We start from the raw sequence: 27,233 nt of genomic DNA, 5'->3' as shown, positions 1-27,233 counted from the left end.
AACATGCCAGAGCAGGGTATGCTGGAAAACATGCAGGAATGCGGCCCTCAGTGCCCACCTCTGGACTACAGAATGCTTGGTAAGACTGACCCACATTGAGGACATTTTCACAGTTGAAGATAATGGATCTGATTTTTTATAAAGCAACTTTCAACTGGAAGTTTTCGATTTTACGTGTGAAATCTGGATCTATTAACAAGCCAAATGCTTGGTGTGGACCAAGTGGGTCCTAAACAAATACAATCCTTCCCATCTATAGATCAGAACAATTGCTCTACAAACACCCCCTGAGGCCTTACATGAGTGTAACTCTTTCTGGAAGTACAATTTTCCCTGCTTCAACTACAACTTCACTTTTCCACAGAAAAATACAGTTTCACTACCTTCAACAAATCTGACATTTAATAGTAGATTGATGTCTTTTTCGGCAAAGGCAAAAAACTATTTTAAGGCAAAAAAAAGAGATATAAATACTTTCAGTTCATGTTACGAATCACTTCCTCTGACAGAGTAAGCTGCAGTAAAGAAGCAGCTGCAATATGACAATGAAACTAAAACTAATCTCATCCTATTTCATTTCAAATTAGAATAAAACTAAAAGTAGAAGTAGTTTTAGTAGAAAACTAAAAGAAGTAAAAAAAAAAAAGCCAGACTGGAGATTGTATCAGTCTAGAATATTCCCCATTTAAACCATTTTACTGGGTTAAGTCTATACTTAAACACAGCCTTCCCTCCAGCCATAGTTTCTCAGATTATTATCTAATTTACATTTTTGTGTGTGTTGCAAAGACAATAAAAAGCAGCAGGGACTCTGACCTTGTAGACTTCACCATAGGTTCCACCTCCAACTCTTAAAAGGATCTCAAAATCATCTTGAGGGTTCTTGGTGGAGATATCCAGAGCTGCCCTGTGATGGAAATCCATGTTGTTTCTCACTAAAACCCCCCCTTGGGCATGTCAAACAACCCCTCACACGTTCACACACTCCATCTAAGACCGACGACCACTCAGCAGAGGCGAGTTATGAAGAAAGAGCTCCAGGAGCTGCAAAACGAGAGCCCTTATGTTGAGTATGACTGGTGCTTGGCTCAGCTCCAGTCTCGCACGTCTTCCTGGTTCTCTCAGTCACTCTCGCAGATCCTCCCTTACTTCAATCGCACACCTTCCTTTTCTCTCTCTCAGACATATTTTCGCAGCTATTTTGCATAATTGAACTTTGTTTCCTGTTTTGTTTGCATTTAGCACTTCTATAGATCACCAACGCACAGAATACTGCCGTTTGCACAGTCGCATGTTTTGCATTTTGCAGAAGAAAAGTCAGTTGATCTCAAGCTAAACCGACAGCTTCACGCGTACCAGATTTTTGCGTGAGTGAACACGTACGGCAGCCTTTAGGAGAGTCAGTGCTTGCAGATGTCTGACTTGTCACTGTACAACTGCGATTGGGGTTTTTCTGCAGTGGTTTCAGTCTCATCTTTACACCCACTGAAACAACGTGTGTGTGTGTGTGTTGCAGCACTGCAAGAAAAGTCACTCAAGCTTGGAGCTCCCTTTTCGGCTTCCTGTTCATATCCTGTTCATAGGGGGGCACCCATCACATCCTGTTAACAAGCAACAACCAGTTTTTTTTTTTTTTTAATGAGCTATAACTTTTAGACAGGTGCAAATGAAGGTGTTAAATATGGTAAGAATGCCGGTAAGAAAGAAAAGCACCTGTAAAAAGAAGTGCAGCTTTAGTTCAGAGAAATGCTTTAATGCATCATCTGGTTAACAGAAGAATCTGCAGAAAGCTTCATGAGAATTCAGGAAATAGTTGTGCTGTAGTGTGGAAGCTGGAAGTGGTGCACCGACAGAAGCATGTGCAGCTATGCTGCAGACTTTGTAGCCTACAACACGCCTACTGCTGTTGGGGACATCTAATATAAATAAGACCCTAAAAAATATTTTATAAGTAAGTAAGTAAATCAATAAACAAATAAATGAATAAATAAAAACAATAGAACAGAATCATTGCACTGAAGGCCAAGGGTTATATGGCAGTGGTCCCTGACCTCCAAGCATCAGACTGGTACTGGCCCATGGGTCATTTTGCACTGGCCACTGACAAAAAAAAGAATAAATCCTGTATGCTACTTTGAATTATTTTTTTAATTTCTGATTCTGAAGGAAGTTTTATTTTGGAAAACTATCAAATTCTGTCCACCACATCCCTCTACGACTTACTCTTGACCATTGACTGTATATCCTCATGTACAGTCAAAGCACTTGACGCATGTCAAGTTGTTCGCCTTGGTCACGTGTCTTAAATACATCCACTACCTTCTTAAAGCTGCTAATGCTCGTGCCACTAAATGAAAAGGCCATAACTAAAAAAGCTATTAAAAAAAGCAGTTGAGAAAATGGAGTATTTGACCTTTAATAGAGAAATCTGCTATTTACAGTCAAAAACAGGAGTCTTCCTCCGAGTATGGATTTATTTGGACAGTTGTTCCCTTGTACCAAGCACACATTGCATTTATGTGGCCACTGACTGTTACTCATACGCCGATGATAAAGTTTCAAACACATTGGATTTGCCTTCAAAATATTTAAATATACCTGCTTTATGACAGTAGGGTCGTTTTATTTTGCTTTATTTATTCATCACACCTTAAAAGTCGGACACAAATTAAGTTGGCGTCCAGTTGTTATAGCCTCTACTTTGAGGTTTAAGGGAAAGTCTACAGGACATTATAATGGGTTCTACACCAAGTCTTAGTGTACACCAGCTGCAAATATCTTACAGAGAATAAAGATTCAATAAATAAAGTTGCTGATTTGTGGAAACTCGTAAAAGGGACATTTAAGAATTTTAATGAACACAATGAATTAAAATTTATTAAAAAAAAAAAAAAAAGATTAATCTTTTAGTCATGAAAAAAAGCCGAGCCTGTATTGAGTGTCATAACGGCATGCTAGGAAAAAAAATAATAATAATAATTACCTTTAATTGCCTTTACTGAATTTTACAAATCAAAAACAACTTCTACAAATCAACATCTTTGTTTCATCTAATCTTCATCTGTAAAGTATCTGCAGACAGTTTCAAATTGTCTTTTTAAACTAAATTTAATGTTATAGCATTTTAATTTGAAAAATATATATTTCAGAAACAAGGAACTTAAAAATGATTAAATGCCAACTTTGACCTTGTTCGGACTAATCCGTGAAAATATTTTCTGATAATAACCGGTACGTGGGCTAATAAAGGTTGGGTACCACTGATATAAAGTACTTTACAAACCGCACCAAAGTTTTAACCTCAACTGAAAGAAATTTCTTTTCATGAGACACAGCTCAGCTGTCAACCAACGGCCTCCTCCACCTAAATGTGGTAGACTCAGTAAACAGGTCTTATGACCACAAATAACAGCCTCCACCTTAACCCAGACGTAAATCTATTATGCTACCGGTTATTGTTCCTTTGATTCCAAAAGGGAAACTGAAACACAGCAATCAGGAATAGACACAAAAACAAAAAGAAACAACAACAAAAAAGCTGAAAATGCATATAAAATTGACACTTTTTATTCATCATAAACAACTTTTTTATATTTTTTATAAAAGTCTTGTCCTGCTTCATAGCAGACTGTACCACATTTAGATAGGACAGCATAAGTCATCAACAAAGTACCAATCAGTGCATTACAACAACTTTAAATGTTTATTATTAGGGGTGCAATGTAACACAAAACTCACGGTTCAGATAGTGTTACTGTTTTAGGCTACGTTCACACTGCAGGCTGAAACGACCCAATTCCGATTTTTTTTGCCCCTATGCAACCCGATTCCGATCTTTTTATGACAGTCTGAACGACACAGATCCGATCTTTTCAATTACTACCCAGGCCACTTGGGTATGCCGTCCTGAATCCGAAACGTATCCGATCTTTTCAATTGCGACCGCCGTCTGACCGGCCAGGCGGCTTGATTCCGAACCATAGGTCATCGATACGCAACAAACGTCATCATTGTGCGTTGAAGTAGGCGGGAACGAAACATAAACAACAACCATGGCAGACGATGCTGCTGAGACCAGTCGGTGGAAGGGATGCGATGTCCCCGATTGGATAAATCTTTGGGGTGACAGCTCTATTCAGGCCAAACTCCAGGGCTCTTATCGCAACCGGGCGGTTTTTGGAAAAATTTCCAGCTAAATCTGGCCGAGCGTGGTGTTGAACATTTCCCGCGATTACTTTTTTCTTTTTCTTTCTCCCCTTTCCGACCGTGGTCAGAAGCGCGGGGGACCCAAGGCGGATCCTCTTCCTCCTCCCTGTTCTGACCCTTAAATTCTCCAGGATTCTCCAGAGCGGGTTAATAAAGAATCAATAGCATTTATTCTGGGGGAAACCTTCTTCTATTACCGTTCTACTTCCTCCGTAACACACAACCTGAATGCGCGTCCACACTGCTCCCCCCCATTCTCCATCGCTGCACACGCTCTTCTCCTGTCTCTACGGCGCGTGCGGCCCGAACACATCCTCATTCTACTACAGTGGGTACAGACGATTTGCAAAAGAGCTCCACTGTTGACGACACTGTTGTTGACATCCATTGTTCACGTTTGCTCCGCAAACAACGAGTGACGTCGTTCACCGTTGAGTACTCTTCTGCGCATGCGGGTCAGTTTTGGGTCGTGTCACGGTCACACTGGAGAGCAAAAAAGTTCGGATTTACTTGGAAATGTGAACGGTCTTGCAAAAAATTCGGATTTTTTCAAAAAATCCGAATTGAGCATTAAGCCCTGCAGTGTGAACGTAGCCTTAGAGTCATGGTTCGGATCATTTTTCGGTTCAGTAAAAAGTGTGTGTGGGGGGGGGGGAGACAAGATAACAAGATAAAAGCTTAAAGGTTTTTTAGAAAAGCTTAACAGCATTCATTTATCAACCCTTGTGCTATCTTAGATGACCCCACCCTTACATTGACGTGTTCTCCCTACCATGATAAAGGTGGATAAAGGTGGAAAGATTTCATGTAATCCATGGACACCAGTGAAGATAACAAATCATTGAAGAAAAAAGGTTCAGCGCACTGTCTAGTGGGTCTAGATGACCCAACTCCCAATGTTAAAGTGCCTAGGATAGCACAAGGGTTACAACATATACAAAGTACTTTAAAACAAACTCACACATCATGTCAAAAATGTGCTCACTGAGGCCTATATATAAAAACAAAACACTGGTAGCATCTCTGAACTCAAGATATTCCTATATTACTCAAGACTGCAATATAAACAACAGACAGCAGCGGATTTCTCCTACCACAATGCCACTGTTCTAATGATCTGTCCTACCTTGTGAGATTTTCCTACCCATAGCACAAAATTATAGATATAGCTTTTTAAATGTCCTATGTTATCAGATAATCCTACCTACTGTAGGTCTATAAGGACAAACAAGCAGTTTTGATGTTAGGTCCTAAACACAGCAGGGTAGGACAGATCCACAGGGGGAGTAGGAAAGAATTGCGAGGGAAGCAGGTAAGCCTCGTGGGAAAGCAGCACAGACTGACAGGGGAGTAGGACAGTTTCAAGGGTTAAAATGTATAAGAAGTATGGTGTTGTGTCATTAATGAGCTATATGGAGATAATCCAGAAGATCTGCAGCTGATCAATTCAATTCAATTCAATTTTATTTGTATAGCCCAAAATCACAACAACAGTCGTCTCGATGGGCTTCGAAGTGGAACACGAACTCAAAAGGATCGTGAATACAAAGAGTCCAATAGTAAAATACTAAAATGAACTAACAAACTGACTAAGCTATACTGGCATCCCTGCCCTTAGACGCCCCTTCCCGGAAAGGAAAAACTCCCAAAAAAACGGATTCCGGAAAAACGAAGAAACCTCAGGGGTGCCCACATGAAGGAGGGATCCTCCCCCAGGACGGACAGGCGATTTGCCAGAAATCAAAGAGAAGAATTAACTTATCTAAATCTTCAACTACATATGTAAAAGTCCAGCAGACGAGCTTCATCCAGCCGTGGTTGGGGGGACAGTCAAAGGCGCGAGTCGAGCCAGAGACAGGAACCACAGCCAGGTGTAGGAGCAGGAGCAGAGACGAGGTACTCGGTCAGGTACAGAGCAGAGACGAGCCAGAGATGAGCCAGAGGCAGGATCCACAGCCAGGTGTAGGAGCAGGAGCAGAGACGAGGTACTCGGTCAGGCACAGAGCAGAGACGAGCCAGAGATGAGCCAGAGGCAGGATCCACAGCCAGGTGTAGGAGCGCGAGCAAAGGCGAGGTAAACTGTCAGGAACTGGAGCACGGATGAACCAACTGGAGTCTGGAAGCACTCCCACTCCCCAGGAGGGGAGAAGAAAAGAGGGACAATACATGAATCGCACTGTACCAAACAGAGGCATGGAGAACTAAATGATAAATTATGGTCAAGAATAGAGGAGAGGAAGGGTAGAAGTAGAAAAGAAAAGAGGACAGAACCCCAGTGCACCATAGTTACCCCAGCTTCAACTTCTAGCAGCCTTTTAAAAGAAATAGTTATTAAGTTTAATTTAAACAAATTAACATTAAGTTAAATAATCTCTGAATACTAAGTAGTCTGACAATAAGCCTGTCCAAAGAGGAATGTTTTCAGTCTAGCTTTGAATGTAGAAACTGAGTCGGCCTCTCTTATATGAGCTGGGAGTTTATTCCATAAGACAGGGGCTTGGTGGCTAAACGCTCTACCTCCAACCGTACTTTTACTAATTCTAGGAACCACAAGCAGTCCTGCATTTTGCGAACGAAGTGTTCTTATTGGATAGTAAGGGACTATGAGATCCTTAATATAGGACGGGGCCATTCCATGTAAGGCCTTATAGGTTAACAGGAGGATCTTGAACTTGATTCTAGAATCAACTGGGAGCTAATGGAGCGAAACTAACACAGGAGTGATGTGATCTCTTCTGCTTGTTCCAGCTAACAATCTAGCTGCTGCGTTCTGAACAAGCTGGAGACCTTTTAAGGAACTCTTAGGACACGCTGCTAACAAGGAGTTACAGTAATCCAGCCTCGACGTAACAAATGCATGGAGTTTTTCAGCATCACTCTTAGAAAGTATATTTCTGATCTTAGCAATATTCCGCAGGTGAAAAAAGGCAGTTCTACACGCCTGAGATATGTGAGCCTTAAATGATAAATCCTGGTCAAATAAAACCCCAAGGTTTCTAACAGTGGAATTAGGGGCTATGCTTATGCCATCCAAGGAGACTATCTGAGCAGACAGAGCATCTCTGAGGTTTTTAGGACCAAGTATAATGACCTCAGTTTTTTCTGGGTTCAAGAGGAGGTAATTAATTGTCATCCAGGTCTTGATGTCACTGATGCAGGCGTTCACTTTCTCTATCTGGTCATTCTGATCAGTGCCTACACAGTGCCTCTGTCTTTGCGGTAAACGTTTCAAACTCCGCAAGGTCTTTCGATTGAGAAACACTCCAACACATTTAAACAAATGTTGGAGACATTTAGCATTTCTCATTCCATTTTGAGTGCCCATCACCCTGACTCACAATGTGTCTTCAGGGCTCCAGACTAACTTTTTTCATTAGGAGCACTGTGGCCCCCAACTGAAAATTTTAGGGGCACAACCAGAAAATATAGGGGCGCATAACCGTAAATCAACATGCTGACCAAATATACTAATTTCCACTGTATTACTAATAAATATTTTAATAATAGATGCAGAAATTACAATTTGCTGTTTCAAATTCAGTGTCACATTTTATTCTGCACTTTTGAAGATGCAACAACAAGGTAAACTGACAGCAAAAATACTAAACAAAATACCATACATTCAGAATAAAAAAAGGTGCTTAGTAACAAAGTGATTACCGTAGCAACCTTTCGGTCATTTCACAGTTACAAACAATACTTAAATGTATGTAAACATTAGGGGCACTTGGCAATAACATTCCACTAGAACATGTAGGTCTAAACCAGTGTTTTTCAACCTTTTTTGAGCCACGGCACACTTTAACCCTGACAAAAATCCTGCGGCACACCAGCATCCAAAAAAAAAGAAAAGCAGAAATTCATGGTCTGTTATGATCGACAAAAATACCAGCTAAAGACGAGCTTTAGCTGGTATTTTTGTTAGAACTGAGCGACTTTATCAGCAGAATTAAGAACAAGGAAGTGAAGACTTTAACCACTTCTGATTGGTCAGACTGATGACATGTGATTAAGTCTTCAAGAATGATTGGCGGAGACAGTTAAAGGGGCGGGACTTTTCCTTACACAGTTATAGCTGCAGCTAAATCGCGGTACCGTGATTCTTATCAAAATGTTTTTAATAGAATTAAATAAAAGTAATTTTAAGATCTTTTATATTCCTAACTACTCAGTGTTTTATCAAGGCCTGTTTGGATGAACACAGAGCTGATATCCTGGAGATGGAAAATGTTTTTAGATCAGTGAATGAGGGCAATTTCTCCACGGCGCACTTGACCATCTCCCACGGCACACTAGTGTGCCGCGGCACACTGGTTGAAAAACACTGGTCTAAACAACTTGAGCCTTTACTCACTCCCCCTTAGAGCAGATCCTCCTGTGTTCCACTAGGAGGCTCAGAAGGCCAGCTCTTGTAATTTGGCCTCCTAGACCTTTTACCCTGACTGAACCATGTTTGCACAGCTTCCTTGGCCTCAACTCTTGTTTTATTCAGTCTTCTATATCTGCTGTTTTCTCAGTTAAACATCCTTATTAAAAAGTTTCGGTTACAATGTTGAGTTATAACTATTAACCCAAAAGATGACTCCAATTCTACAGTTCTGTAACCTCTATCAATGGGATCTTCGGAACACAGCTTTTCTTGTCTTTTTCTTACTGCTGGACACTTGGCAGCATTTCCTCCCAAACAGCTGAGACCCTCAGTGTGGATGAAGATGATTGTCAGTAAATCTGGATGGTACTTGGACTTATTGAAATTTAAGGTGGAGAAGTCAGAGAGTATGTGCTCCCTATTTTGAGTCTGTGTTGAATGTTTTTTTTTAAAGTTTACTCTTTAAACCACAAATCAGTAAAGGAGAAACAAAATTCAGTAAACATTTTTGGATTTTCTTTATGACTTTTTGCACATTTAAACCCCGGTCACAAGTTATTGTAGGGCAGCCGGTCAGCCACTATATATCACGAGAAAGGGGTGGGAGCAAGGCGCCAACCTACGCGAACACAGCTGGAAATTTAGTACTGCACTGACTGAAAGCTGCCCTGATGACTACAAAACAATGCATTATGGGACATGTGTCCTGATGGGTTTTTGTAGTTGAGTGATCAATTAAAATAATTTAAAATACCAATTGATTAAAAAAAGGTTACAAACATTACAAAACATTCAAATAAATATAAAATATATAATGACACAGATCATACTAAGGGGGAGAGGCACAATAAAACTAAATTGAATGTTAAGAACAACTACAACTTTCTGTTGTAGTTGGCCTTCGCCCCCCCCCCCCCCCGGTCTCCCCATCGAGCCAGGTGAGGCGCTGGTTAATCTCAAACACGTCCATCGTTGCATTTTCCTCACATAATTTTAGTGTGTTTAAGACTAAATCATGTTGTTGCTCGCACGTGTTTAAAATTCAAGCCCCGTTAGTTGTCACGCATGCAGGTGTGGGACATTTATTCTCCTCAGCTGACCATCTCCCGCGGGAGCAGTGTGCTGCCGTAACAGCCGTGCATGAGAACCATTTGGTCGGGGTTGATACGCCACCACGCGCCGAGTTGTAACCATAACCGTAACCCTCCTCCGGCTCCGTGCTGCCCAGAGAAAAGTTCAGCACGGACTCATGTATTTACAAAATTACGAGTGAATAAATACGTTCTACAAAGGAAAGTAAGGAACTCCTTAATGTGGTCCGGGGAGGGGGCTGTCAGGTTTCCTGCCTTAAATGTTCTCCTGCTTTCAAGCCCGGTCATTGTCACGCCCCCAAGAGTCATTTACCCCACTGTGATTGGTTGGTTTGTCAGCTCCGCACAGGACAATGAAAAAGTGTCATTCATAAAAAACTGGCGGGCCGCCTTAATATTGTGTTTGTTTCTCTTTCGGCTTTTTCCATCAGTGAACAGCGAACGAGTCGCACGGTAAACTTGGCAATGTTTTACACCGGATGCCCTTCCTGATGCAACCTTCTCAAAGCAACCGTGCTTGGGACCGGCACAGAGGTAGAGAAGGGAACAGGGAGCAGCCTGGAGTCGAACCCTAGTTTCACGGACGGAAGGCGCCGCAAACCAGCACGAGCTAAACCGGCTCCCATAATTAATATTAAGGCGGCGGGCCGCCTTAATATTAAACTTTCATATTAAGGCGGGGGCCACAAAATATCATCTTGGGGGCCGCAAACAACCCCCGGGCCACGAGTGTGAGACCCCTGCTGTTTACTCTGGCACTGTTACACTAGCCGCAGGTCAGAAGAACGTATCAATAGTTTGCTTGCTCTTAGCTCAGACGCACGCACTTATTAGGCTGTGACAATATTTGTCTCTGTTTCCTTCACACAGATGTTTACGCGTAGAACGCAGTTGGTTGTGATTTATTTATTTTTTCAGTCATCAATCAGCATCCAAAAATCCATCAAAGTCCTCCTCTCCTGCATCTGAAATGAACATGGGCTAAATTTCAAACACGCTAGCTACCCTTTCGTCATCGTCAAGAGTCCGTCTTGTTGCCGTGCGGTTCCAAAGATCAGTGCAGGCAGACGCGTCAGCCCAAGCTTAAGTCCTACAGTCCAAAAGTGTGGCGTAACTCGCCCGTTGCTGCCTCTCAGTAAAAGGAGCGGTGGATGGACAGTTTTTCATTGAGATGTGGTGGAAGTTGCTGTGCTCGAGTCGATCTTCCAACACAGGCAACCTCACCTTGTTTCTGCGGAAACTCAGCTGCTGCTACGTCTTCTTGTCTTGTCTGAGTTGGTTTGCCAGTGTCCTCACTTGCGAACCATGGATTCATTATTTTAAAATCTATGGCAGATGAGGTTCGGTAAAGTTAGGAAGATCTTCACAGGTTTGAACTTCCGCCCTCAATAACTCCTCTGTTAAACATTCAAATGTGTCAGCAAGTATTTCAATCCTTTTGTATTAACACAGAGAGTGAACTAAAATTGCATTTCTAAATAAAAAAGATTTTTTTTTTTTGCCTTTTATTCAGAATTGTTTGCTTCAGGCTGAGAATGCAGACATGCAGCGAGCCGGCTGCCAAGAGACCGAACTGCAGCTGCTTGATTCCAGTGTTCCTCCGCATAGCTGATAACTTGCAGTTTAAACTGTGCTTCATAATTATGTCTCTTCGCATTTCCAGGGTTTCCAAAGTTGTTCTGCATCATGCACTTATCAGCACCTTTGTACTGGGGGGGGGGGGTTCTTCTTTCACGTTCTCCCCTCTCTCTGTACCGTTCTCATGCTGTTCTCTCCTAGGTCCTCTTTACCGAAGTCACACATTAGGGCTGCTCCATACATTTTGGAGAAAATGTAAGACTTTCATGTTCGCCTTATGGTTGTGAAAGTACTGTATATAGAAAATATAATAAAAGGCAGAGAGCCGCATGCAGCCGCCTGTTAGCCAACCCTGCTCTGAAAAATTAAAGTCCCGCCCCGCTGCCTCGCCGAATTTGACCAGCAAATTTTGGCCAATCAGACCAACCAGAAAGGTTACTGCCCCCAAGTGACAAACTCACCCCTAAACACCTCGCGCAAATCCAGTTGAGCGCAAAGGGGAAGTGACCATGCAATATCACCGCTCAGGATTGCAGGCGTGCAGTTGTAAAATGCGGAGTCGCTCGGTTAGAATTGCGCCTGTGCGGTTGTAAGGTTCGCTCACTCAGCTCAGAATACGCCCGCAAAAACCTACGCCCTTTCACTTTATGGCAGAGATGAAACGTCATAAAATTCTTTTATTGAGGCATCTGATTGGTAAGTTCATATCTTAATTAACTTGAACTACAGAAAATATATAATGAAAACAATTAGGAAATAAATACCATGTCTAAGTAATAGCGAAGAACGATAGAAATCTATGGGATTTTTGGCTTTTTGGTACCACAGAATATTTCCTATTTGGAACGCGAAAGGGCAAGGTCACTCAGTCCTGTTCCCCTATCGTCAATGGGCAGGACTCAGTTGTATTTAAACCGGATATTTTTTACAAATGATGAATCATTTAATAAAAATAAGTGTTCCAACAAAGTACGATTTTTTTTTTTTTTTTTGCTCAAAGCCTTTGCTACTTAGAATTTTTGTGCACCTCTGAATTTTGCTTCTGGGCAAACAGAGTATAAAAAAGTTAAAAACAAAAGCATTGCGTCCCTGGGTGGGCTCGAACCACCAACCTTTCGGTTAACAGCCGAACGCGCTAACCGATTGCGCCACAGAGACCCCTGAGCCACCCATCCTGTTCCATAACACAGTTATCCATGGGAGTGCTTCTAATTAGTTTTTCTTCAACGTGCAGGTGACTTAGACCACTGACAGCAGAACCAGATTCACAAAATAACCAGTTTAAACAATATTAAGGTATACATGATTATAAAGCATATTTATGACTAGGATGTTGAGTAAGTCATAACACACAATAGGCATGTGCACGTGACTTGGCTTAGGGAATAAAAATTGATTTGATATCAACTTTAATTATTATGGCTCTTTTGACTAGCTTTGCAATGATCCCTCCCTTTCTTGGATTGGACAAGTAATGAGAAAGTTTTGACAATATGAAGTCACCTTGGCTTCAGGTCACAAAAATATTATAGTTTTGCTTCTTAATTTTTTATTTTATCTTTACATTGTTGGAAATGTTCCCTGTAAGCCTAATCCAGTGACATAAATCAGGTCATTCTTATGAATTTAAGGTTTTAGGTCCCTATGTGCAAATTAGTATCAGAGTTAATGAGGAAGGTTTAGGGAAGAGAAGGAGGGTGTTAAGAATGTGTGCCCTGTCTAGGAAATTTTGCTTTGAACAATATGTCAGGGGAGAGCGCGAACGCAGTCCCCCACTACCAGAAATTATGCAGTCGAGATTCCCACATTTGGGGAATTCGCAGGGGTCAGCACAACCGGAGTGCAATGGCTGAGCCTCACCCTGGGTGAACCACCTTCATGATCATGGTATCTCCCCTGCCAGGTAAGTATGAGTTGTTCACATCACGTTCTCACAAGTCTTTGACATAGACGCTGTTTACCTTTAAGGTATTCACACACTCCTCACACTGACTGAGTGACACACTGCAGGACTGACATTCAACACTGTGCTACACAAAAGAATATCTGCAAACCATGAACTAATATCTTTAACATTGATCAGCAGACAAAAAATACCCATGATGCACTGCTGTGACTGAACAACAAAAAGCTAACTGATGACCACTGAGTTTCATTCATTTACTGTCCTTTAGGCGATTCTCGCAGAGCTAAAAGAGACAAGTCAGAATTTGACAAGAACTATCAACGTTTGAGTCATTGTATGTTGATTAAAAACATTACAAATAAAACTAAAATCAACAAAACATACAAATCAAACGTTTTTCTCTGCTAACACTTCCTGTTTCCTTACTTCCTGCTTACTAGAACATTAAAGTCTTCCTGCTGCCCCCTACTGTTCTGGCATGGTAACTAAACCACTGTTTAAACTGACACACCAAAGATCAAAATAAAAACCAAGTATTCCAAATAACTGAAAACTGGTGGGATGAATTAAAATGTTCAACTTAACTTTAAAATAAAATTAAACTAGAAATGTTGTATTTCCTGCAAAAATACCCGTTGTGTTGTTGCTGAAGGTGGTTGCTTTTAATTGCTTAAATGCATAGTTTTTAGCAGTTTATTGAAAGGAAAAAGTTTGAATAAATCGCTGGAGATTTTTCCATAAAGTTTTCAGAAGTTTTTGGAGCTATAAGTGTGGAAAAAACATAAGTGGCATAAAAACAATAAGTTATGGAAAAAATTGCATAAGTAACCAAAAATGTCCATAAATGTTAGAAAAAGGATACTGAAAGAGGAAATGCAAGGATATACCTAAAAAGTTGCTCCAGGTTTTGAAAAAAACATATAAAATTTTTGTTAAATGCTAAATTATCTTAAAAACCCTTGGTAGAAGTTAAACCAGGGGTGTCAAACTCATTGTGGTTCGGGGGCCACATTCAACCAGTGTGATCTCAAGTGGGCCAGACCAGTAACATAAAGGCAAAATAACAGCTTTGTTTTAGTTAAGTTACTCAATTGGAAAACATGCCTCAACCAACATGGTAGCCTAATCATTTATTATTACACATTCCTTCAAAGAGGCCAATGGATCTTAAATAAAATTAATTTCACTTTAAAAAAAAGGTCTATTCAATTTTATACAGACTGAATACATATTTTACATCTGACACTGAAGCAATCTCAATAATAAACTCAAGTGAGGCTACAGAAAAAAATGAAACACCCTGCCTAAAATGTAAATGTCCACACCATTAAAAAATAAGCTAAATTAACCTTGCAAACATATGTGAACATAAGAATTTGGAATCAACCTCCCTTTCTCTCCTGAAACTTCACCCGACCATCACGATCAGGATTAAGATCCTGTGCAGCAACACATTTACTGCCATTCAAGTGTACAAAACACAATGAAATGTCCAAGAATGTTTTCCTGGTTGCTGCCAGAATTTTGTGGCAACACCTGCTCTCTTCCTGACCTTTGATGTGGCGCCATCACGTTACGTGACCAGTTCACTCCAACATTGTCCAGTGCGGTAACTAGAGAGATAATCAGCTGTTGCTGTGTCCGCTGTGATGGTCTGTTCAACACCTCTAAATATGCACAGATGTACACATCTGTGTTGTCTGTGCTTTCATCAATAGCTAGCAAAAAAGGCAATAAATGACTGGATTCCTTCATTTGGCACCCAAGTTTCCTCAGAGATGTTGTTTCTGCAGTTGTAATCCTTGACAGACTTGAGTTGGAAAAAGTCGACTGCTGTTTGGGGCACAAGACTTCTACAGCCTTCAGCATTTTTTCCCAAGTTCACCGTCCGAAAAATGGATTGGATGTTTGCAGCAACTTGTCTGCAATAAGGTAGCTGTCACTGCTCCATCACTGACGTCACGGTTGCAGTAAATGCAAACAGTTGTTTTTTCCGTCCAGCTAATCGTTGGTAAATCTTCTCTTTTCTTAACTGCAAACGGTTAAACTTTTCTTTATGGTGAGTGTCATAGTGGTGCTGAATGTTATATTCTTTAAGCACTGCAACCTGTTGATGACATACCAAGCACTCAGGTTTTGCATTCAGCTCCGTGATAAATAAAACTCTGTCCAATTTTCCTGGAAAGCTCAGCCCCCCACCTTTTTTTTCTCTTTTTGACAACATTTTGGTCATTAGGGTGTCACTACTGATCATTCTTATAGCAACAGAACAGCGGTGAGGCTCGCAGGGAACCAAACTACTGCTCACCCAGATGCAGAGCTGTTAAGTTTCGCTTTTGGCACCTGCAGAGAAATGCTGTATCACCTGTTTTGCTTTTCATAACTCGCCACAGGAATGGACTAGAAACGTGCTTTCTCTTTTAAACATCCTTATGATTTTTACTCTTCATGAGTGGGCCGGACCAAACCACCTGGTGGGCCGGATGCGGCCCGCGGGCCGTAAGTTTGACATCCCTGAGTTAAACAAATTTCCTAGCATATTGCTAAAATATTAGCCAAGTTATGGGCAAAACTTTCTGCTATCCTGAACTACTCTGCCACTGCTAAAGGCGTGACCTCCTTGGGATGGCAGGTTATTACAGGTGTTTCTGTTATAATTTCTCTGGGCTCGTTGTTCCACCCTCTCTTACAGCTTTAAGCAGCCCAGCGGTTCAATTAATGTGGTCAGATTGGTGTCAAAAAGCTGTCAATACGTTAAAAACACTGTTGTGCACATTGCCTGTATTAGTAGCTCCTGGTTTTCCATTCCTTTTCAACTGAAACCGGATGCCGTTGGAACAAAGATAAACTCGTAAGGGGTTTAAGGCAAACAATAGCCATAAATATAAAAACAAAAGCATTGCGTCCCTGGGTGGGCTCGAACCACCAACCTTTCGGTTAACAGCCGAACGCGCTAACCGATTGCGCCACAGAGACCCTTGGACCACTTCTCCTCTACCATAACACACATATCTATGAGAGCTTTAGACTGGATTTTCTTTTTTCAAGGTTGCTGTGACCATTGTAAGACAGTTTTAGGGCCACGGTGAGAAAAATATATTCTGTAGGATAAGTTTTTTTTTCTCCTCACAGAAAAAAAAAATAGAAATGGCGAGATTATAGTCGAAATATTGACACCAGAACCAATAGATCAGGGGTGGCGAACAAGTTTGACACCAAGAGCCGTAGTTTTTAACTGTGAGAGTCAGAGAGCCACAGCACACACTGACTTGCCAAGATGTACACACACAAAACACACATTTAAAGCCATATTATTTACCATAACACACTCCTCTCCCTAGAATATATATAACAGCAAGTATCCAGCAACTACCCTTGAACTCAGATACCCACTCCACAGACACCTCTCTCATCTCATACAAACACACTCTCTCTCTCTCTCACTCTCTCCTCTGCCTCTCTCTGACACACAACTGCTCAGTGACGTGCAGTGAGGTTGATGGCTGGCGAGGCACTGACTCCTTTGAAGTCAGATTTACGATTATAAAAACAGAATATTTCACCGTTCATCCAACAGTATTTAACTGGTATTTCTTTGTATCTCAACATTCCTCTTTCAATGACACTTGCACCAACTAATAGACAAATATCTGGAAAGAGCATCTTCTGGTGTCTAAGTAATTCATATTCACAATAAACACATTAAATACATTACATTTCAGATGTGTGTATCATAAATTTAATTTTAACCTTCATTAAAAAAAAAGTATTTTATAAAGTTTATTTTTTATTCAAAAACTAATGATTGACTGACTTGGTTAGTTAAATATTGCAGATAACGTTTATATCTTGTGGGACACAAAAAAATGCGACTTCTCCAGTACCGATAGCAGGACCGTTGAGGTCAGATCTTACCGATACTCAGGTCTGAACAGAACGATGCCTTGATTTCACGAGTTTCAAGGTAAAAAACAGGGACTCGCAGACATATATTGAGAAGACCATCGGCAGCAGATTGAGAGCGGCTCTTTTATGCACGGCTATTTTTCCGTTGTCACAGTTCTCCAAAACGTAACAGGGCCTTCTCACAAAAGAGATTTCAGCTCAATCATCTCCAGTTCGCTCGCTGCCTCATCAATGACAAGTGGGGATTTCAGGCAGTCAATCTCTGCATTAAAAGAGCGATGAGAAAAGTGATCTGCTGTCGTTTCTGCTGCAGGTCCTCAAACCGCAAAGTAAATTTTCCGTCCAGTTGCATAAGCAGTGTCTCGTACTGCGCTTTGTTCATTTTGATTGCATCCTTCTGCTGTGAGCTCCGCAAAGAGGGAAAGTGGGATGATGGCCGTTTTGAATGTGCACTTTGAAAAGCTTCAATTTGTTAAAAAAGGAGACAATTTGTGTCAGATCAGGAAGAGTTTTTAATTTTCCCCGGGATAATTTCTGTTCTTTTCTGCCATGAACAATTGTACTGCTTCGCTCATAATAAACATAGTGACTTGCCATTCCGTTCAGTAAAAAAGTAAGAATCTTCCCATTCTTCCAGAAATGTCCTGTGTTTGTCTTTATACTCTGAAATGCCATTTTGACCTTGAGGGTAACAGTCTGAACGCATATGAAATGTTTACTTATTTTTTTCCGGTATTGGGCGTAACCCGCGCAAATGATTGGCGGTCACTTATGTGTCGGGAGCAGCATCAAAACACACACGCTGCCAAATTATTTTGATTATTAGTTATTTTTAATACCCTCTGATGAATTTGAGTGTGGTTTAAGAGGAAAAAACTATTAAATGAGGCACAGTATACAAAAAATATGATGAGACGCAAAGAGCCGCATGCTTATTGGCCGAGAGCCGCGTGTTCGCCACTCCTACAATAGACTTTATAGACCAATAGAATTCATTTGTAGAATTAGTGTTTGTTTCTTAATGGAACTGATTACCTGAGCATTCTGTTTTATTTATGTTCTCTTTTGAAACCCGCAAGCTTCTGCTTTAATCGTGTTCCTTTAATGCATCTGTTATTTATGAAGTATGATATAAAATAAGTATTTGAATCTGACCAAATGTGTTTAGTAGTAGCTGTTTTACCGTGTTTGGCTTAGTTAATTGTCCTGTTATGTTTAATTCTTTCTGCACCATAATTGAGAGGGAGGGAGAGGATGACTTTATTTAGCACCCCTACTGTCTATTAGTGTGATGTTAAAGTCAGAGAAATGGTATCTGCAGGCTCAAACTTAGACATATGAGAGTTCAAGAAGTACAACAAATTAAGATGGAAAAACATTTAATTGAATTGGAGTAATATGACATTTAGCTAGATAAATATGTAAATTTGAGTTGTAAAACAAATATTGAGTTGGGTAGACGTAATGAATTAGGTTGAAAAAATGTAACTCAATTACTTGTTACCAATTGAAGTAATTCATGAAGGTTATGCTAGCTCCCACGGTAAGTTGGAGGCTAAGGAACTTCATAACCTCAACTTTCGGTTCCAGAAATGGACATATGTTTCAGGGTATGTCAAGTTGCCATAGCAACTCATGCTCTGAACATAACCTGGTCTGGAGCAGGTTTATTTGAAGGTTAGTTTGTTTTCAGAGAGGTGAAGCAGCATGACATGTCCATTTGATGATAATTTAGTGGATGAAGAAGCTCAGATAATACTTTTTCCACCGTGAGAGGGTGATAAGACCACATATGGATGTTGGAAAGATAAACTTTTTACATTGAGCAAGTTCAGGCGGATTTCAGCCAGAGTTTCGCTTTTATGTCAAGGTAGTTTAATCTTGCTTTCTGGGATACCCCCCAGGTCATTTGGAGTATCATTTAAGGTATGTTGACTCTGATTAAATTTAAACTGTTGTATGTTTTTTGTTGTTGAACTACATGTCCATGTATAGCCTGAAACTAAACTAAACTTGATATGAATCTCTCTATAAAGCCCAATCCTGGGTAATCATGATTCCATATAATTTTAATGACTAAGACCATAACTATGTAATTCAACATTATTATCAGCCAGGAAAGGCATTTTACTTTGAACAATATGTCAGGGGAGAGCGCGAACGCAGTCCCCCACTACCAGAAATTATGCAGTCGAGATTCCCACATTTGGGGAATTCGCAGGGGTCAGCACAACCGGAGTGCAATGGCTGAGCCTCACCCTGGGTGAACCACCTTCATGATCATGGTATCTCCCCTGCCAGGTAAGTATGAGTTGTTCACATCACGTTCTCACAAGTCTTTCACATAGACACTGTTTACCTTTAAGGTATTCACACACCCCTCAAAATGACTGAGCGACACACTTCAGAACTGCCATTCAACACTGTGCTACACAAAAAGACATCTGCAAACCAGAAACTAACATCTTTAACCTTAATCAGCAGGAAAGAAATACCCATGATGCACTGCTTTGAACAACAAAAAGCTAACTGATGACCACTGAGTTTCATTCATTTACTGTCCTTTAGGCGATTCTCGCAGAGCTAAAAGAGAAAGGTCGGAATTTGACAAGAACTATCAACGTTTGAGTCATCGTATGTTGATTAAAAACATTACAAATACACCAAAAATCAACAAAAACATACAAATCAAACGTTTTTCAATGCTAACACTTAGCCACTTCCTGTTCCTTTGTTTCCTGCTCACTAGAACATCGAAGTTCTGCTGCAGCCCCCTACTGGTCTGGAATATGAACTATAAATGTAAACAGTTTGATCACCAAAGCTCAAAACAAAACCAAGTTTCCCCAACAGCTAAAGTCTGGCGTGTTCCCTGACTGTTTATTTATCCATTTTGCATATCTCCTCAGGGATCACCACAATGAATCAACTTTCACTGATCTACAAATATGGTTTGGCAGATCTGTGAATAAAAAAAAAACAACTATCCCATTGGCGACCTCTAGCGGACAATATAACTAATTACAATATTTGACTACATGTTGACTAAAAAGTGCATTTTAAACGTATGCTATGTAAAGTTTGAGCTAGCAATACCACAATTAAAACAGTGTTCAATACTGGATCCGTTTTAGGCTGAATGTTTTCGCACGTTCGTTCTATCTAACATGATACATGTCATTACATTGAATGTATCATTTATTGGTTAGAACAGACGCCTGCATTGTATCTTAAGGAAACTCAAAACTTAAGGTGCATCAGTAAGAAGCGTATTCATAAAAAAAGTTGTGCAGCAAATCATCTCTGTTAATAAGAAACGTATTCATAAAGGCAAAGTTGGGTACACATTATTTAATTGTGCACTTTGCAAAAATATGAATACAACATTTAGTTTTACGTTTGACAAGTCTGTCTTCAATACGACTTTCCTTTGTTTTTAATACGACTCTTGCTTCTCTTGAATACAACATTTCCCCTCTGAACAACCAGTCAAAAATACATCACAGGGTCACACGGTCACAGGCAAATACATCGAGTCCCAAAATATGAATTCAACTGAGTGAGCATGCGCCTTGAGCCTCATTTATTCAACTATGATAAAAAACTTTTAACAATGAACTATCCTGATACCATAGCTAGGCTAAATAAAATAAAGTCATTAAGAGCCATGTTTTGCTGCATGTTTTGTTTTACGGGGACAACAGCTGATCGTATAAACAATGCACCGCACCCAGAAGTGGTAGTAAAAAGTTAATGATAAGAGAATAATGAAACAAAGTAACAAAAACGCTCAAGCAAGCAGCGGTGGGGTCCCCACTTCCCTGCACTCCAGTCTGCCTACCGGCCAAAAGTGGCAGGCGGCAGAAAGGATCCCCATCTCTCCTGCTGCATGGTAGCAGGGGGATCCTTGCTTCTCGAGGATTTATGCATTTAGATTTTTTAGTTTATTCCTGATACAGGTGGGATGGGCACGCACGCTCAAGCCCCGGGTCATGTCCAGATGTACCCCGCCTTAGCCCAACAGTAGCTGGGGTTGTGTCCAAATTCCCACCCTAACTACTAAAACACGATATAGTGTGGCATTATGTAGTGCTCTTAATTTTGAAAAGCAACTCAGACACCACGCTCACTCCTTTTTTTTAAATTTATTTATTTATTTTAAAGGTGGATATGATGTCATTGATTCCTCAAAGATAAAATCTAATTATTATGAGTGTTTTGTGACGATTATTAATGAGTCCACTATCTTTTGAAGATATATACAGTGATGATTTAATGGGCGGGGGGGTTATCAAAAACTAACTCAGAGCAAAGAAAGTTGGGTATTCTGGACCTACTGACGAGTTTTTTATTTTGCTTATTTTTTTAACTTTTTTAATTTTTAGTGGACACGCTGTTAAGTGCAGATTAGCAACCTTTTTCTGGGAAATAAACCTTTTTAGAAAACACTCACCAGGAAAAGATGAATTTAGATGGATGGCAGCAGACTCACACCGTGCAGCATCATCAGGATGTCCGTTGATTCCTGTTCGTCTCTGGACAGTGATCAGACGTTTCAATCTCAAGCTTGGGGTTCTTCAAAACATCTCAGGAAAAGAAAAAAAAAAAGAAAAAGGTACAATTATAAAGTGAGTTTTATTATTTTAAAATGTAAGATGTTTTCAAAGGACTGTGTCTCACTTTATCTGATCAGTGTAAATGACTGCAGTTCTGAAATTCCTAACTATTTTTGTTAAATTATAAAAGTTGCTACTTCATAAGATTGAATTTTCCTCTTTATTAACAAAATGTTTACCCTAAGTATTTATTTATATTTTATACAATGAAAGGATTCTTCTCAAATCTTAAAAGTAAACGTTTGAAGGCTTGAAAGATTCATGTGAACAGAAGAAAGTAATCAAGATCAATGATAGAGGATTTATCTTTCTGTTAGCAGTTGGTCACTAACCAATCACACCAGAGACAACTTGGCTTCATGCTGCTAAAGCAATAAAACTAATGTAATTCTGTAACAATTTATCTGATCATATTGTAAAATGAATAATTAACTATTTGAGATTGTTTTTAGGGTTGAGAAAAAGAGATGCTTGCATTGGCCGGGAATCGAACCCGGGCCTCCCGCGTGGCAGGCGAGAATTCTACCACTGAACCACCAATGCATGAGGGATTCAGAAAAAAATGGCCGACAGATTCTTTTCTCCTCCTCAGCGTTACATGGTGGATGTCCAATGTCACCAACATTTGTCATTCTATGTACTCGACTCCTAGCATACTTAAATCTGAACAACCCTAATTTTCAAGGCATTAAAGTTTTTGATTTTGAGTTCCGCTTTAGCCAGTTTGCGGATGAGTGTTTTTTCTGAAAGACAAAAACATGGTAATGAAAGCCCTGCAAATTATTTCCATTTTCTCAAAAGATTCTGGCCTTCGACTAAACTTAAAAAAATGTGAAGTACTCCCCCTGTACTCTTGTCTGGAAAAAGAAATGTTTTCAATCCCAGTAAAACACAAAGTGAAATATTTAGGAATTTAATTAATTAGAGATGAAAAAGAGAAGAAAAAAACATGATGGAAAAAATAAACCAAATGCACAAATCATTAAATCATTGGTTTATCAGAGATTTAACAATTTTTGGAAGATATTTGTTGTCCAAATCAGAAGGAATTTCAAAACTGATATATCCATGCCAATCTCTCTACATTAGCCCAAAGAATGTCAAAAAAATTAACTCAATTATTTATAAATTTATTTGGAGAAATAAGACCCATTACATCAAAAAAATCTTAACTAATTAAGGAATATAATTTGGGTCAGAACCTTTAGAATAAAATGCTTAAAATACTTTATGGTTAACCCTAACTCAATATGGTTTCATATTCTCAAAAACATCTTCAAAAAAGTAGGTGGATTCGATTTTTTGCTTAGATGTGACTTTGAAATTTCCAAACTTCCTATAAAGATTTCAGAATTTCTCAAACAGGTTCTTTTTCACTGGAAAATGATATTTACCGGTAGTCATAATTTTACCCCTCACTCCGCCACCCTGTGGAACAACACTTACCACAAACAGAAAGACAATAGCTGCGTTTACATGGGCAAAAGTAATCGGAAAGAATGCCTGATCGGAAGGAAAATGTGTCATGTAAACACGCCCTGATCAGATTCGTTCGGATCAAAATTTCTTTCCGATTGAGATAGGTGGGTTATACCGATTGTTGATCCGATCGTTGTTCATGTAAACGGTTCATTCCGATCGTGTGTCACTTCTGCTCTGGTTTAACGTCATGCATAGACGGTGTTTCGCTCCAGAGAAAGCTTTGGAGCTCAAACAGGACCGACCAGCAGCTCTGCGGACGCCTGGTGCGAAGCGCCGCTCCGCTCTCGCCCCTCTGGCTCTCCAGCTCTCCGCTCTCTTACACCCCTCACCAGGGGGATGCCGGGGAGGAGCGCTTCGTGACCCGTGACGTCTGGACCCTGCGTGGTCCTGGCTCGTGTGCCAGTGGACCAAGCGAACTGTGTCTCTGAGCAGCTGGATTATTAACTTTGTGTTTGATGGGAGGGAGCATGCATTGTTACGTGTGCGTTTTGTTGTTTGTGTGTGACAGCGATCCGTCCCGCCGCTCTCGGTTAGCTGCTGTCAGGAGAACCGTGTGTTCAAGCAGAGCTCGGACTTCCAGCTCACAGCGGCTTTGGGGCGGTGTGCGAACTTTTCAAAGAAGAATGTTGCTCAGTCCTTAGAAACCGTTCAAACAATCACATGCATTTGTGTTTCTAGTCGTGTCTCGACAAAATAAAGGCTGATGTTATTCCCACATATTTACGTGCAGCCAAGATGCAGATTGCGGCATATCCCCCATGAGTTTATGTTCATCACACAAGCCTAATGTTGTTAGCGCGTGTTAGCCTCTCCTGGGAGCTCCGTTTTTCCACCAAAAAGCACCAACCACACGGATAAAAAATAAACTGATGAGCGAACCGGCGCTTCATAATATTCATAACATTAATAAAAGCACGTTTAGAAGATCGTCTCGTATATTACCGAGCTGCTGCATAAATATATACGACAGCAAGGTTTGTTTACTGTGGGACTCATTTCCTTATTCTTGTATTTTCAACACTACTGCACATGCCCAAATGGTTTATTCCGACCGAAAGTGTGACCCATGTGAACGTTTCTTCTAATCGGAAAAAGGTTTTCTGATCCCATGTGCACGGTTGAATTTTAATCCGACCATTGATCAGATCAAGATATTTTGCCCATGTAACCGTGGCTACTGTTTTATCAAAATTGGTTTGACCACAAGATTCTTTTTGTAAGTGATATTCTTGATTCAAACTGAGAAATTCTTCAGTTAAGAGACTTCAAAAGCAAATATGATATTGAATGTTCAACCAAGGAATTTCAGAAAACCTGCAGAGAAATTCCAATTGCTTTAATACATTTAATACAAAATGCAATATTGTCTTCAAATGTTCGAATTAAACTACCAAATTTATTAATAGAAGAAATAAAACTTAGTGGGAAAAAAGGTGATAATAAATACCTAAACAAATCCTTTTATACGTAAATTTTACCATGACTTTAATAGAAAAGTGAAATATAAAATAAGAGACACCTGTCACATCGGGTGCTCAATTATGGAAATTCATGAAATGGCCAGTGATCCCCAAAACTAAAGAAATGCAGTTCCAAATTATAAACAATTACTACCCATCGGTAGAGAGGTTGAGAAGTAGATTTGGCTTTTGAGGTTGATCCGTGTGATTTCTGTCATACAGCCACAGAAACAACCAGACACCTGTTTTTTCATGTCCAGTGATCCAAAAATTCTGGCAAAATTTTCATAATTGGCTTAGTCAAAGAATTACCATTATACAATTCATAGTAAAAGATTTTTTTTTTTAACAGTAAGTTGTCAAAAGAGACAACAAAATTAGTCAACATCCTCCTGATTTTGGGAAAATATCATATTCATAAGAAAAAGTGGAAAAAATGAAGTCAGACTGTATTTATACTCATTGAAATGTATTCACAACTTAAGTCCTTGATGACATTTGTAATTCTGCTACAGAGTGGTTACAGATCTTGGGGTCCAGATTGTCGTTTGCCTTGTATCTTAATTTATGCTGAAAGTTTTATATTTTTTATATATTTATACATTATTGTTTTCTTTTGTTCTTAGTTTTTGTGAAGAGCTGTGCCTTGCATCATTGTGTGCCTGTGTCTGCGAGAGATTTGTAATGATTATGTTTCAATTAAAAAAAACTGATTCAGAAACACTAAAAAAAAAGAAAAAAATTTGAAGCATTGGTGATTCAGCTCATCAAAGTGCACCACCTACTTAACCCTTGTGCTATCCTAGGCACTTTACCATTGGGATTTGGGTCATCTAGACCCACTAGACAGTGCACTGAACCTTTTTTCTTCAATGATTTGTGAACCTCACTGGTGTCCATGGATTACATGAAATCTTTCCACCTTTATCTACCTTTGTCATGGTAGAGTGAACACGTCAACGTAAGGGTGGGGTCATCTAAGATAGCACTAGTATTAAACTGTCTACAGCTCATCATAACTGAGCCCATAAGCATTCACCACCAAATGCGTGTGACTTTGAGATCTATAAGATATTATATTTGATACAAAGGGGGGGTGCACCGTTCCAGGAGATACTGCAATACCAGGTCGATGCGTGGAGTGGACGGAGCAAGCCCCTATTCCATCTCCCTGTTCCAAAAATCAATTTAATATATGGTCCCCGGGTAGGGGACGTATCAGATATTAAACTGATAAGAACAGATACTACACTTGATCTTAGCCAAAAGGCCGAGAAGCGATACCGACCACTAGGCAGAGGAAACCAAGTCATTCTGCTTTCTACAAATCTAACTCAAGGTTATACAATGTCCAAATAAACGTTAAATCTACATTTCTATAACTTAAAGCAATGAATAACTTTAATCGTGAAAACGGAATAAATCACTGAGCGGTAGCATTTGAAAAAACTAAAGACGATAAAGAAGCCTTCGTGTTACTTCCGGGACACGTGGTATGATCTAGTCCTATTGGAAAACATGAAGCAACAACTACATAAAAAAACCATTTTAAGAACGTCTTTATATACATTCATATCATGTGTTTAACTCCCACCTCAGTAGAAATTATTCTGTGTGATTAACTAGACAAAAATCGATCATTGCTCTTAAAATAATATAATTTCGATCCTGACTCGAAACAAACTGAAGGCCCACAGCGCCCTCTAGCGAAAGGAGGTGAAAATACACCCTCTTTCCTGGACACGCAGTATGAAATTCCCCCGCAAAAGACCTATTTACGTGGGATGTATTTTTTTAAATAACCTACAATAAATTAACAAAAAAAACTAGATTTATCAGTAAATATTAGTACAGTTCAAATTAGTAGAGTTTAAAAAGTACACCAAAAAGTATATCTTCATCATTAGGGCAACATACCTCACCATTACAAGACGTCTGTCCATCGTTCTATGTAGAACGTTTTTCAAAAAACATCTAAAATGCGGTAAGCAAAGTTAAAATTCGGTTTTGTAACTTTTCGACGAGAAAAAGTCGCTAATTACTGCCCACTAGCTTACATGTTAGCTTTGGCACGCGGAGCCCGAGACATAAAATATTCGTTTTTTTATTTATTTACTGATTCAGATAATTAATACCCCAAACATTATACAAAACTGGGAAAGTTGAAAGAAAGTTTGGACGAAAACAGACGTACTTTACCCATTTTACCGTCGACGTCTGCTGAGGAAAAGTAAAATTCCACGCGACTCGAAACGACGAGGTGCACATGCGCAGATTGTAAAAACGTGACCCTTAATTTAAAGGAGCTAGCTTTAGCTATTACCAATTAATAGAAAACTTACAATTCAAGTTTGGAAAAGGTAAGTTTCAGGTATTTTTGTCTCAAAAACTAGATTTTCGTTAAAACGGTTTAATTAAAAAACTGTTGATTTTTATCAGCCTGAAATAAAAAAACTCAAAAATAAAAAATATCTGCGTCACACTTTATTTAGCTTTCCCAGCACGTGTCTAAAATAAAAATAAAAATTTTGGCGATAATAATTACAATTAATTATAAATTATTACTATTTCAAGAAGGACTTTATGGGAAGCTACTCCAAGAAGCACGTGTAAACACAT

General features: G+C 39.7%; 1 protein-coding gene and 6 non-coding genes across 10 annotated transcripts in view; all 7 read right to left on the bottom strand.

The window, feature by feature from the left end:
- The window catches only part of LOC101166485 (mitogen-activated protein kinase kinase kinase kinase 5), a 75,779-nt gene extending 48,837 nt beyond the window's left edge, over positions 1-26,942 (bottom strand). Inside the window, exons 1-2 of one of the 4 annotated variants that reach the window (XM_023961682.1) lie at positions 26,809-26,942; positions 21,549-21,642 (exon numbers count right to left, since the gene is read on the bottom strand). In XM_023961682.1, coding sequence (XP_023817450.1) covers positions 21,549-21,563 — 15 coding nt within the window. In that variant the 5' untranslated portion in view covers positions 21,564-21,642; positions 26,809-26,942. Of the gene's footprint in view, positions 1-816; positions 1,213-21,509; positions 21,643-26,808 lie in introns of those variants that run through there. The other 3 variants (XM_023961683.1, XM_023961684.1, XM_011482263.3) reach the window with 3 other exon arrangements.
- Positions 12,329-12,402, bottom strand: trnan-guu. The gene has a single exon. It is a non-coding gene; the product is annotated as a tRNA-Asn (tRNA).
- LOC111948546 lies at positions 12,992-13,155 on the bottom strand. Its single transcript, XR_002874559.1, has one exon. It is a non-coding gene; the product is annotated as a U1 spliceosomal RNA (small nuclear RNA).
- Positions 16,053-16,126, bottom strand: trnan-guu. Its single transcript has one exon. It is a non-coding gene; the product is annotated as a tRNA-Asn (tRNA).
- LOC111948545 lies at positions 19,202-19,365 on the bottom strand. The gene has a single exon (XR_002874558.1). It is a non-coding gene; the product is annotated as a U1 spliceosomal RNA (small nuclear RNA).
- On the bottom strand, positions 22,145-22,215 carry trnag-gcc. Its single transcript has one exon. It is a non-coding gene; the product is annotated as a tRNA-Gly (tRNA).
- On the bottom strand, positions 25,706-25,896 carry LOC111948538. The gene has a single exon (XR_002874551.1). It is a non-coding gene; the product is annotated as a U2 spliceosomal RNA (small nuclear RNA).
- Positions 26,943-27,233: the final 291 nt, after the last annotated feature.

The sequence above is a fragment of the Oryzias latipes genome, chromosome 13 (assembly GCF_002234675.1).
Source record: "Oryzias latipes chromosome 13, ASM223467v1".
NCBI lineage: Eukaryota > Metazoa > Chordata > Actinopteri > Beloniformes > Adrianichthyidae > Oryzias > Oryzias latipes.
The sequence above is the reverse complement of the archived record's forward strand: the minus strand, read 5'-3'. Positions and strand labels throughout refer to the sequence as shown.